Genomic DNA, 12,622 nt, shown 5'->3' on the forward strand with positions numbered 1-12,622 from the left:
CAATATAGAAGGAGGCATTCAAAGAAACAAATGTTAGTTCCAAATTACAAACTCATTAAGAAAACTCAATATTGAAGTGATGGAGGAACTGTTTTGTTGTCGTTTTTTTTTAAATCATCATTTGCCATTATAACAGATTTAACAGCATTGAATCTACTAAAGTAACATAAAGCAATTTAGCAATGCAAAACAAACCCAAAATCACCATTTTGTGCAATTCACGAACACAAAATGTATCCCTGCAGTGTCCTAAAGAAATTGTGCCAATTTTTAGTCATCATAGATTCTTTTGTAAGACAATACATTTTAAAACTGGTTATAAATTAGAAACTTGCCTAGTAGAACTTTTGCATCCTCAACATCAAAATCACCATCTCCATCTGTATCGTAGGCCGCCAGTTTACCTACAGCATTGAGAAATATACATGTTGACTTAGGGCTTTGTCAAGTCAGATTAACATGCATCATTCAACATAGACAAGTCACTGTTTCAAGTTTTTTTTTTTTTTTAATACATTGAAAAAAAATGACAAAAATATTAAGAATTTTAAAATAATGGACAAAACACCGTGCAAAATATTGCATGCATATTCATTGAAAAGTATTGTTGAAACTATTGAACCTATCACAAAGTAATTCAATTTAGAAGTCAGATGGGAAATGGCTTAAATAAAATCCACCAAGCATTGGGGTCACTGGTCATCACCCTGTTACCAGAATCCAGTAGTTTCATCAGAATATGGGGAACAATACAAGAAACAAGAAAAGTTAATTCATTCAGAGTATTATTTGTGATTAGTTTCTAGAAAGGTGGCATCAGCTGGGTCATTGGATAAGTTGCGCTTTCTCAAAACCACACTGAAATGGCAGGACAGGTTAAACAGGTCATGCAAAAAGAACATTTGATCTAAATAAGGAAAATCAGTTTAGTGGGCTCTTGAAAGCTTTCTTTTTCATTATGAAATTTGGTGCAAAATTCACCAAATATATCAGAATATAAATATCAGAATTTAACAGTAATTAAAATTTCCAAATAATTCAGCAATAGCGGTAAGACTTCAGATTTCTGTGACTGCCAACTTTGATAGTAACAAGTTTGACTTTTATACTATAGCAGCAACTGGTGTGTATATATATATATATATATATATTTTAACAGATTTTGATGCTGCATAAAGGCTATATACTTTGTACAAAAAGTTGATGGGGTGTTTAAAAAGTAGCTCATAACATGAACAGTAAATTTATTTTATGACCAAATGGGCAGTGAAATAATTGTCAGCTAGCCTGCCAAATCTGGAGAAGGTATTGCCTTTTAAAACTTTGTCAAAAAGCTCTTGAAAAACACAACAATGTCAATTAATGTAACAAAAATAAATGTGCCTTGTGATTTTACCTTGTAGGGTCTCAGACAGGTTAATTTGTAAGCCCTTAGCCTTGTCTGCATGCAAAACAAAGAACATACATATTGGAAAAACAAGATTAGGAAACAGAATGGATCTGTTGTTCATACATGACATTTGAATCTGTTTAGTTCCAAGCACACAAGAATGAACCATTTATTAGTAGAGTGAAAATTAGTGAGAGGATAAGAGTAAAAAATAACAGGCAGCCATTAAACTTTGTATCTGTCAAGAGGCAGCAACAGATGACACACGACTTTGCTGTGTGTATGTATTACATTCCATTGATTTAACAGATATTTTTATCAAAAGCACCTTCGGAGTGAAGAGTGTACAGGATCACAAACAATTTGGAATTTCAGTTTAGGTAGTACCAAAAACAAGTGGCATCTGTTACGTAATACTATTTGATGGAAAACAGAACAAACAAACAAACAAACAAACAAAAAAAGAAACAGCCCATGCTGTAGAGGAGCCTTGCCATGTAATGGAAAACCGCCTTTTAAGGTAACATATAACAATTGTGCAACCATTATGACATTAACCAAAAAAAATAAATATACCATGAAAGCCAACAAGTGATGACACAGCAATGCCTTTCATTTTAGCTGTTTGAATTAATCAAAAGTCTCACTATGTAATGGATGCTTAAAACACCAATCAGTGAGCTGGATAATTTTCCCCACAGATTAGGATGCACTGATGGAATGTCATGATTTAATGTATATTACTCTGTGGATACCATGCCTTTTATCTCAATTATTGCAAAAACTCACAAATCTCTGCATTTTCTTCATGCTCGTGCTTATTGTGAAAGTGCTACACTGGAAGCAAGTATTCATATCTCCAGGTCTTTCATCCTTTTTTGAGGATATTAGTCCCCTTGCCATCATTTTAGGTTCTCATTGCATTAGAGCTGTTTTTTAAAGGGGAACTGTGGTATTTTCAACATTAAGCCTCTTTTCTGAGTCGTCTGCAATGTTTTAGAACCCCCCTCACCGCTTTTTTTATGTTTACTGCTGTCTCCGGTATTTGCTTAATTTTGATTCTTCTCAACCTGCTTCAGAATGGCATGTCATGCGCATGTCTAGAAAGGTCCGTAAAAGCACAATAAACGTCCGTTTTCAAAATAATCAACTCACCGGAGTGGTTACTGGTGTGCCCTGGTAATCCATATCAAATTTCGTGGCGAAAAGTTGCTTCTGTCGTGTTTTATTTGACATTTTGTACTGGATGTTCGTTGATATTACTCCGCCACCGCTAAGAAAATAGTGCGAGCATGAACGAGCCATCGAGTCTGTTCTACAGGATCTCCACATTGCATTAATTTTGAAAGACGAACAGAGGAACGCGATAAAGGCTTTTATCGATAGAAAAAGAGTTTTTGCCGTCCTTCCTACAACAAGTGTGTGTTGCTTAATCTACGTCACATACTACATTGCTCTGATTGGTTGTAGGTCTATCCAATTGAGCGAAGAGTCATTTTTTCTCCTGGTTCGGTTGAAACACGCCCCATACTCAAATCTCTATTGAGCGGTATCAGACTCACATTCTGACTAGAATCGTGAGTATGACGTAGTCAGGCTAATGATCGGTGGGCTTCTCCTTCAAAGGTGTGACTGTGCTTTGCCTTTGTGGCATTAGCATTAGCTTAAACACAAACAATACAAAAAACAGATGACTGTGGGTTTTAGGTGGACTATGTTATGCAGCATAAGAAATCACCGCCTCCATCTTACATAAAGAAGTGAAGGTGGTTGAGGAATACCTGTGTGTGTATGTGTACAGCAGACTACACTGTAAATATAACACCGAGTGTCTTCAAGAAAGGAATAACGGACTGTTCTTCTTGAGGAAGCTTAGGTCCCTCAATGTCTGCTAAAAAAAATTTTGACCAGTGAGTGGCTTATTCAGCTCCACTGTAACACAGACTGGTACAGAAGGTCATTGGTCCTGCCAGCAGCAAATACTATGCATAATGATAGCTTATGATTGTTTGAAAAAAAAAAAATAATAAATATATATGTGTTGTACTGCAAAATTATAATTTCCCATTGGGATATATAAAGTTTTCTTGAATAGATTTCTAGATTTCTCTTTTTAATTACAAGATCATGAAAACTGATTTTATTTTTATCTGTTGTTAACCCTTATTTTTGTTGTCACTTTCGGCAGTATCAATGGTATACTTTTTCGGTCTGAAAGCCAGGCATTGGAGTTGGGTACAGGATCCTGCATCTGATGACCCACATAATACTGCACTGCATATCTTCCTGCTGTGTCCTGATAATTAGAGATGGGAATTGTTAAGAATTTAGCAATTCCGGTTGCATTATCAACTTTCATCCAGTTATATATAGTACAAATGGCTTTGGTTGCAGTAACACTTTAATTTCAAGTATGCACCAAGCTCTATCATTTTACTTTTCCCTGCCTAAATGTTTATGTTTATGCATTTAGCAGACGCTTTTATCCAAAGCGACTTACAAATGAAGATATAACATAATGAAAGGGGTAGCTACAGGTATGCGGGAGCCTGCCTCTGAGCCTGCCTCTGAGCCTGCCTCTGAGCCTGCCTCTGAGCCTGCCTCTGAGCCTGCCTCTGAGCCTGCCTCTGAGCCTGCCTCTGAGCCTGCCTCTGAGCCTGCCTCTGAGCCTGCCTCTGAGCCTGCCTCTGAGCCTGCCTCTGAGCCTGCCTCTGAGCCTGCCTCACTCTTGCAGTCCTCGTCAACTAAATGTTAATATTAGATGGAAATTATTGGAAGATGAGGTGGCTCGGGCATCTGGTTAGGATGCCTCCTGGACGCCTCCCTGGTGAGGTGTTCCGGGCCCGTCCCACTGGGAAGAGGCCCCGGGGAAGACCCAGGACACGTTGGAGAGACTATGTTTGGGAAGAGACTGGCCTGGGAACGCCTCGGGGTCCCCCCAGAAGAGCTGGAGGAAGTGGCCGGGGACAGGGACGTCTGGGTTTCTCTGCTCAAGCTGCTGCCCCCGCGACCCGATCCCCGGACAAGCGGAAGATAATGGATGGATGGATGGAAATTATTCATACAGTATGTCACTAACATTATTACAATCAACAGGACATGGAAGTTTTACGTTACAGGGCTCTCAAGTTTTGAATGCAGGCAAGGTAGAACCTATAAGCGGGATTGTTAGTCTCTTCGAGAACCGGTTCTCGATTCCCATCCCTACTCATAAGTGTTCGAAGCTTGTCCATTTTTATGCTAGTAATATTTGTCATATTCCTGACTGGATTGGCCTTAACACTCATAACGTGTCTATGATGCATCTGTAGGACTACTCTTCAAAGCAGCAGACATGCTCAGTTACAAGTGTCAATTCTTTTTGTTTTTAGTTTACTTTTTAAGTTATTAGTCTAACTTACCTGTGGCCAGTTTATAATTGCTAATTTGCATTCTATTTACTCCAGTACTTATTTAAAAACTGCTGCTCTGCAGCGCAAAGAACAAAGCATACTAATCTTAGATTTGTTATTGCTGCCGATTGGTCGAAACACTAATGACCAGAATATATATCTTGTTCAACTGGTTGCTATTAAGGGTTAAAAATCACTTTGAAAGAAGCAGGTGCTGTGTTTATCAACACATAAAGACAAAGGACAAACTAGGTGCTACCACACCTTTCAAGCAGGACAAATGAAGTGGAATAATCACATTCAGATGTTCTTTATATCGGAAGCATGCATGTATGTGTTACAACATGTACATACCAAGAACTCCTTGATAGTCCACCAAGTCAAAGTAAACCACAGCAACAGATGTCCATACGCCCAGCAGGGCCAGCACAATGAACCAAGTGAAGAAGCTGGCACTTTTTGATCCGGAGTCTGCCTTCTTCCCATTCCTACTGGCTGACTGAGATTTAGTGCCATCTGTGGAAAAAAAAAATAAAAAATAAAAAAAGAGATAATATTGGGTTGAGATGGGAGATTTAACATATTTTATTGATGGCATTTCCTTATGATTATAATTAAATATTGAGTTTAAATCTAGCCTAACACACTCAGCACATTGTAAATGTATATATTTTGAATTAACCAAGTTAAGTAAGAGGACAAGGAAGATATTTTCTGCAAAGTAATTAGAAGAATGATAGTCACACATCTTAGGTAAAAATGCATTAACACCAAACTGCCAGACTTCAAGCATTTTAAAGAAATGGTGTGTATCTTGCTGCAATGGTGTGTATTTTGCTGCAATATCTTGCAGCAAAATTGCAGTTTGCCACCAACTAAGTACCCCTCACATCACTACCTTTTCCAGGAAGCAGTGGAAAAACAAACAAATGAGTATTCTCTAGAGCCAATATTTAGCTATACATGAAACAAGGCCATGCAATATTTCAAGCTTAACGAAAGAGGACCTGTGCAGTGTTTTTATAATACACTAAAACAAAATGATTCATAAAATGGCATTTTTACCAACAGATTCAGCTAAATGTAATTTGCAAGGGCACAACCTGAATAAAACTGTTGAACTTGATTATATCTGCTCAGAATCTCTTGTTCAACTTTGTCCGCTTCCCTTTTTGATTTAAATATAAAACCAGCAAAGTGTCACGAGGACCGACTTGCCAAGTAGCGCAGGAACACCAAGATGTCCCAGTGATAATAGAATATTAAATTTTAAAAGTAAACCTGAGAAAATTTGTTAGGAACCATACATCATCAATAATATCTGCAATAACCAATTCATCTTGCACTGGAAACAAGGACAAACAGGCAAAGGAAACGGATAAAATATACCATATAGAAGCTATTTTGGGAGTGCTAAAGATACCCTACAGTACATAAGGGGAAAAAATAGCAAGAGAGAATGAACAGGTGTTAAAGTAGCAACATGGTAAGAGGTCAAATTTCAGACACTGGCAAACACTCGTTTACAAAGATAAATTCCCATGTAGTGTTACTCTGAACAGTGTAATAAGCTGAAAATCCATCAACCCGGCTGAAACGTATGGACTAATCTTAAAGACTCCTACTTACAGTGAAATTAGCAGATGTCATGTCTTCTCAGAATCTGAGTGTATCAATATTGGCTTAATTTCTCTGGGTCCCCTTTATTTATATAGTTAAGCATACAAAGAGAACACAGCCTACTGCATCAACACTTTCTAAATTAATCTACATCTAAATTAGTCCACATGAACAATAGTCAAAAATTTGGAAATTGATTTGGTTATACATTTCCATGAGAATACTGCAACAGTTCCTTTCAAAACTACATTTGAAATTCAGGATTTACGCTCAACTGACAGATTAATAACTCAGATTTTGATAAGATAAAAAAAAAAAACAGTGCAAATTGGATCCTGAAAATGAAACTGAATTTTGAGGAGACCTCTGTCCTTCAACAAAAACATTTTTTAAAATAACCCGCCCCCTTTTTTCTTTAAAAAAAAAAAAAAAAAAAAAAAGGCCCACATTGACCTCCACACTGCCCTGTCCTTCACTCGCCAGTCAGCAGCTCTTGAATAGCCACATTTCTCACCTTGCACTTCCCCCGCTATGACTGTAGGAATTGCCGGAAAAATAGCAGACTCTACCAAGGTTGCTGGATCACCCATCCCTCCCGTATGATGGATAACTGAGAAGAGGTTAAGTGGTCAAAATGAAAAGCTGTCGTCTGAAGCAAGGGACAAGAACAGCCTTGCACGCCCCCGGTCTCACTTCTTGTGGGTCTCTATCTGGCCCTACCCTCTCTCGACTGACTGACTGGCTGGCTTTCTTTCAGTTCGTCAGTGAGTCAAGCTCTATCAATTTTTTTTCTGTGCCTAGTGTGGCTGCAGATATCATAGACATCTATTAATAGTGGTGTTAGACCAGCTGGCTGTGACCTACAGAAAGAAAAAAAAAACAACAACACAAACAATATATCCCACACCATGAACCATAGTGGAGGAAAAATCTGGGTCTGTGGGAAAGAACAAATTTATGTATATACATATGTGTATAAGTATGTATATATGTGCGTACTGTACATCTGTATACACACACATTCAGGGAGCATCTTACATCTCTTGATATGGAGTATGACAGGTGGACAGCTTTATTGTAGAGCTTCAGACGTCTGCAGCTCTGAATTTTTCACAATTTCAGCTAGCAAGAGATAAAAAATATGCATGTTGTTTGCCAAATATATTCAGGCATCAACCATTCGCTTTGGATTGAAACTGCTGGTTGACCGGGAAAGCTGTAGGCAGGGGCAGTCCTGGTTAAAAGACAGCTGTCGCCTGCAGACCCTTGTGGGGATGTTGTGGCGACACTCTTCTGAAGAAATTAACCATAGTTTGTGCAAGATCTCGCTAAATGTAAAGGTGAATGCTTTCTTGAAAAATCGAGTTGCTGAGTTGGCAAAAATGAGAAGACAACATAAGCAAGTGCAGCTCAGCTTGTTGCTGACAAACATTGTGAGAAAGGACAAAATGCACACAGGTAGCATTACAGGGAATACAGACCGGGTTAGTTTATATCAGTATCAATGCTATAATCTGATTTCATACTGGTATAAATAAAAAAAACTTGGTATACAACACAGCCTCACCTGAAAGGACAATATGATAAACTCTACATTAATTAAATTCATCTCATTCCTTGTTAATTATCAATCTCAATCATCAAAAAAGAAGAAAACTGTGGTTCTCAAATTAAACTTGGAATTGTCAGTGTTATTCAACAGCAATCAGTACAATGCTGCTACAAATTAAATATCTCTCCCTGATATAGATGAACACAACACTGCAATTTCATGCATTTCAGTGTAAAGGGTTTAGTTAAGAAAACGTAAACAGTCTGCAAATGCAAAGGACACAGCACAATAGACAAGTCTGTTACCCTTCCATCTTTCCCATGTTGAGCAGTTTCCAGGAGGAAGGAAAGAGAACCCTGAGAGATAGTTCTTTATTTTTAATTAGTAAAAACAAGCCAAAAAAATTAAATTAGGATCTGCACGTCATCAACAAATACACAAATCCCTCTCATGTATTCTCCAAGATCCATTCAATATTATCAGGCTTTCAAACAATTCACTGCTAACATTACTCAAGCTCAACTGTGCAAGGCAAAAAACAATTGGCATTTGACATGCCACAATCAGTATTTGATTACTTGATGTAACTTAGGTAAATGGAAACAAAGTGCACTAGTTTCTCTCTTTCAATTATGTTAATGAACTCACCACTGCTTCATGAACACTTCCGTTGATGTTCTACTGTGCAAAAGGCAAGAAATCATGTTACCATGGATTTGAGGAAGATTAGTTCCTGGTCAACATTAGTTTGAGTTAAAGGTCCAAATTTGGCAGGGCTTTAACATTAATGTTTAGGTTATACATCCTCTTGTTTCAACGTGTCCTATAGTCTCGTGTGCTTCTTTCAGAGCTCATCTATTAAGAACCACTGCATACTGTATCTGGCTGCACTTTTCCAAATGTAAATATAATTCACTAAATTCACTGAAGTAGCATGTTGGGCTATAGAGGCAGTTCATAAACAAATGAGCATGACTTATTTTGGAATGCTGACATTCAAAACAAGACCCAAAGTATCATTACAAATTTAATCAATACCAATCTTTGTTTGAAAAAGCAATTTGATATCTTCTTTCTATCTAGAATATTTTGTATCTGAAGCTTAAAGCTGCAGTCTGCAGGATTTGTTGTTGTCATACGTAAAGTCCTAATTTTTGGCATTTTAAGAGTTTACATGATCTATCAGAACGCTTGAAGTTGAAAACGGTGACCTCCATAGTCGCAAAATGCAAGAAATGCTTATTTTTTAACCGAAAAATAAAAAGTTATTCAACTTCCTGTCCCGCCCCATCAAAACACATGAGAACTCGTGCACGTCTACGTGAACGCCAGATACACGACTCCTCATTCATCAACTCACCTGTCATTTACGATCATGGAAGACACAGTAAGTAGACTAGCCCGTAATGAAGTTCAATAGTCTAGATAAATAAGCGTGGGGACGATCGGTGATTGACAGGCAGCAGAGCCCAGCTCGTAACCTGATTGGTTACCTTTTACCGGTCCGGTCTGCAATTTTGTAAACAAACCTGCTGGCTTTGGAGGGACCTAGCGGGACATATAGGGGACCTAGAGAACTAATTTTATTTTGTATTGGGGTATTTAATGTACTACTTTCAGAATCCCCGGACAGTTCCAGGCATTATGCTTGAAAAAGAGTTGCAGACTGCAGCTTTAACTTGAGTCAGACACCAAATATATAGGAACTGCAATGGGCGGGGTCAGGGAAAAAAACATTTTGTTCAGTCACTTTTTTTCGACCTTGACACTTCCCTGTTGTTTGGTACACAGCTATCTGCTGATCAAACTGCAATAACAACAAATAAAATAAATTAATAAACAGTGCATAATTTAAAGCTGTGTTACATATCCGTTTCAGATTTAATTGGGTATGGGGGTCGTAAAAAAAGTTCTGTGTTCTGTACAGGACAGTGTGTTCTCAAAGTTGAACTACACACACCTTCGGTATAGTTTGTATCACGTGGGCTCACTCGTCTACTTACAGCCACGTGTCGGATTGAAAATTATTACTGTCTTATCTATATAGGACTAAATTAAAAGTTAATTTGGTAAAGGGCTCGGTTTGTGCGACAGATTTAACAGTACAATCGCAGATCGAATGCATGTCGCAGGATTAAAGATCCAATAGCACTTTATCCGAGCAGATTAGTGCGCACCGTTCTCTGGAGCCTCAATCGGTAGGCGAATTGTTGCATAGGGTCCGGGATCCCCGAGCGCCACGTATGACCCACTCACTTATGGTATATTGACACGTGGGCATTTAGAGAAGGAATAAACTGAGAGGCGGGTGCACATTTTCTTTAGTGGTACACTTCGACGTGTCTATCCAAGAGGGCTGATTGGGAAATGGCCTATCGTATGAGTAAGCGTTGGGACCTACGTACTATCCTACTGACTATGTGGAAAAGGCAGCGAAGCCTCACGAGAGAAGGCTGACGATATCTCGCGTGCGAAAGTGTCCCACAGAAACCCTAAACACTGGATTTTCCTTGGTAAACAAGCCCATTTGTTGAGCATGAACAAACGGCCACAAAAGCTGAGCTATAATACTCGTTATGGTTTAAAACAATATGGTGGCAAGGAGTGAAACATCTCGATATGAAATCATTTTCAACAAGCTTGACGTAAAGCTAACGAGTAAAAGCTTTCACTCAGCTGCGTTGACGTGTTAAACTCACCATGGTTCCACTCAAACTGTTTACATGCTCTATGAATTTACGAAGTACTACGAAATCAGCTCCCTTCCACCCAGCATCCATCAGTGATATTATTTTCTATAGAATGAAATTATAGCCGAACCTTCGATTAACTTTTAAAGGCCTGCAACCTATGACAGAATGAAAAGGAGTAGTATCAACGCACCTTTTGATTTAACGTGCACTTTAGCGTTTTTCTTTGAAGCCATGGTGAGTCTGTGGCAGCTTGACAAAACAGCAGAGAAGGTATTGGAGCAGCCTGGACCTGTATTTCTTGCAGTAAAAAGAAATCAAAATGCCTCATAAGGCTCACATCCAAAGAACCCGTCCACTGTAAGACGAACAGCTTTCTAAGCCAATAACGTACTTGCCACACAAAAATGGGCGGGAGCTGAAAAGTATTAAGGCCAATAGATTTCAAGATGCTTTGGGCTTATTCAACCGTGTGGATAGTCCTATGTTTGCCCCTCCTCCCAATTTTTTCTGGAACGTGGCAAGATGGTGAGTTGCCCCAGTTGCCCATAGACATATAACGCCTCATTGAGCAGGTTGGTCCGTTGCTGCGTTACGTCAGCGCGTCCGCCATATTGGATGTGGCAGATCTGCGTGTAAACTGATAAAAGGAAATGGACTGAACGTCATACAGCACCTTTCTACAAAGTGCTTTAAGTTAATGTATGGAACACCTTTCCGCCACTTAATAAAAATAAATTTAGAAATACTATCTCATAATTATGAGATAATAAGTCAAAATTATGAGATACTAAGTCAAAATTATGAGATATTTTCGCACAGCCGTTAAAGCTCTTTGGTGTGGGAAGATTGACACAGAAATGGATTGTGAGTACATTGAGGACTACTTTAAACGTGGCTTTTAATCCCTTTAAACTAGGTCCTGTATGGAAACTAAAATAGTTACACTGCTCAAATCTGGATAGAATTATTCTAAAGAGGCTGTAGATTCATTAAAACCTTGTCTGGGAATTGTGAAACCTTTTTCTGATTTGTGAAAATGCAGAAAAGGGCCATTTTACTGCTTTTTTTTGCATTCTTATGAGAACAATTCAGTTAATCACATGATGTGAAGGTGCAACTACACATGGTCAAAAAATAAATTGTGAGTTTGCATGATAAATATGAATATCTGATGATCCCTTGTCATGGCAGCTGCAGTAAAATGCACCCAGATTACAATAAAGAACAGTCTATACCAGATTAGTTAATTAATTTCTCTTCTTTTTATCCAACTATAGGAAAAGGCAGCAGTAGCCTATTACAAACCCCAATGCCACATTCAATCTGAGGGTCATTCACACCCCTCTCTGTACAGTAATGAAAACACAAACACATCAGTTTACTGTTATAATGAGCTACATTCAACCTACATGTCAAAACAATTTTTTTTTCAGATTTCAACATTTTTCTGATGTAGGCACGCACAGACACACATACTCACTTACATGGTACATATACCATCATGATGAATCAGGCATGTACATTTTGTATAGATGTGTATTAATTTGATTAAAATATATTAATTGCTTCATTCATAAGGTTCAAAACATACTGTTCAAAACCGAACCAGTTCCATATAATTGATGAAATGGTGCCCTTTTTGGGAACAAGTTATTCTTTGATAGCTCACTCTGAACTTCGGAAGCCCACGGAGTGCATTGGCGGAAAAAAATCCTGATTTTCGAAAAACATCTTCATAAACAGAAAATTCGAATTATTTGTTTGTTTCTTTATTTGTTTCAAATCTGTATACAGAATAGAGTTTCACAATTAGCTACAACACTACGATTTGAAAAGGGGATGGAGGAAGCTTTGCTTTTAATATTCCAACCCCTCACTCAACCGCTCACAACAAAACAATCACAAAATTCACAACAAAACAAACATAAAAACACAATACACTACAATAACTCTCAACACAAACACAGGACAAAGA

The 12,622-nt window shown here is 38.1% G+C and overlaps 1 protein-coding gene across 7 annotated transcripts in view; it reads right to left on the bottom strand.

Annotated features, from left to right (window-relative positions):
• The window catches only part of asph (aspartate beta-hydroxylase), a 61,120-nt gene extending 50,114 nt beyond the window's left edge, over window positions 1-11,006 (bottom strand). For 3 of the 7 annotated variants that reach the window (XM_075484082.1, XM_075484083.1, XM_075484081.1), the window contains exons 1-6: window positions 10,838-11,006; window positions 8,603-8,632; window positions 8,260-8,323; window positions 5,137-5,298; window positions 1,397-1,441; window positions 336-404 (exon numbers count right to left, since the gene is read on the bottom strand). In XM_075484082.1, coding sequence (XP_075340197.1) covers window positions 336-404; window positions 1,397-1,441; window positions 5,137-5,298; window positions 8,260-8,323; window positions 8,603-8,632; window positions 10,838-10,975 — 508 coding nt within the window. In that variant the 5' untranslated portion in view covers window positions 10,976-11,006. Of the gene's footprint in view, window positions 1-335; window positions 405-1,396; window positions 1,442-5,136; window positions 5,299-6,916; window positions 7,158-8,259; window positions 8,324-8,602; window positions 8,633-10,131; window positions 10,186-10,837 lie in introns of those variants that run through there. The other 4 variants (XM_075484085.1, XM_075484084.1, XM_075484087.1 and 1 more) reach the window with 4 other exon arrangements.
• Between the last annotated feature and the right edge of the window lie 1,616 nt (window positions 11,007-12,622).

Source organism: Odontesthes bonariensis, chromosome 14 (assembly GCF_027942865.1).
Source record: "Odontesthes bonariensis isolate fOdoBon6 chromosome 14, fOdoBon6.hap1, whole genome shotgun sequence".
Classification (NCBI taxonomy): Eukaryota; Metazoa; Chordata; class Actinopteri; order Atheriniformes; family Atherinopsidae; genus Odontesthes; species Odontesthes bonariensis.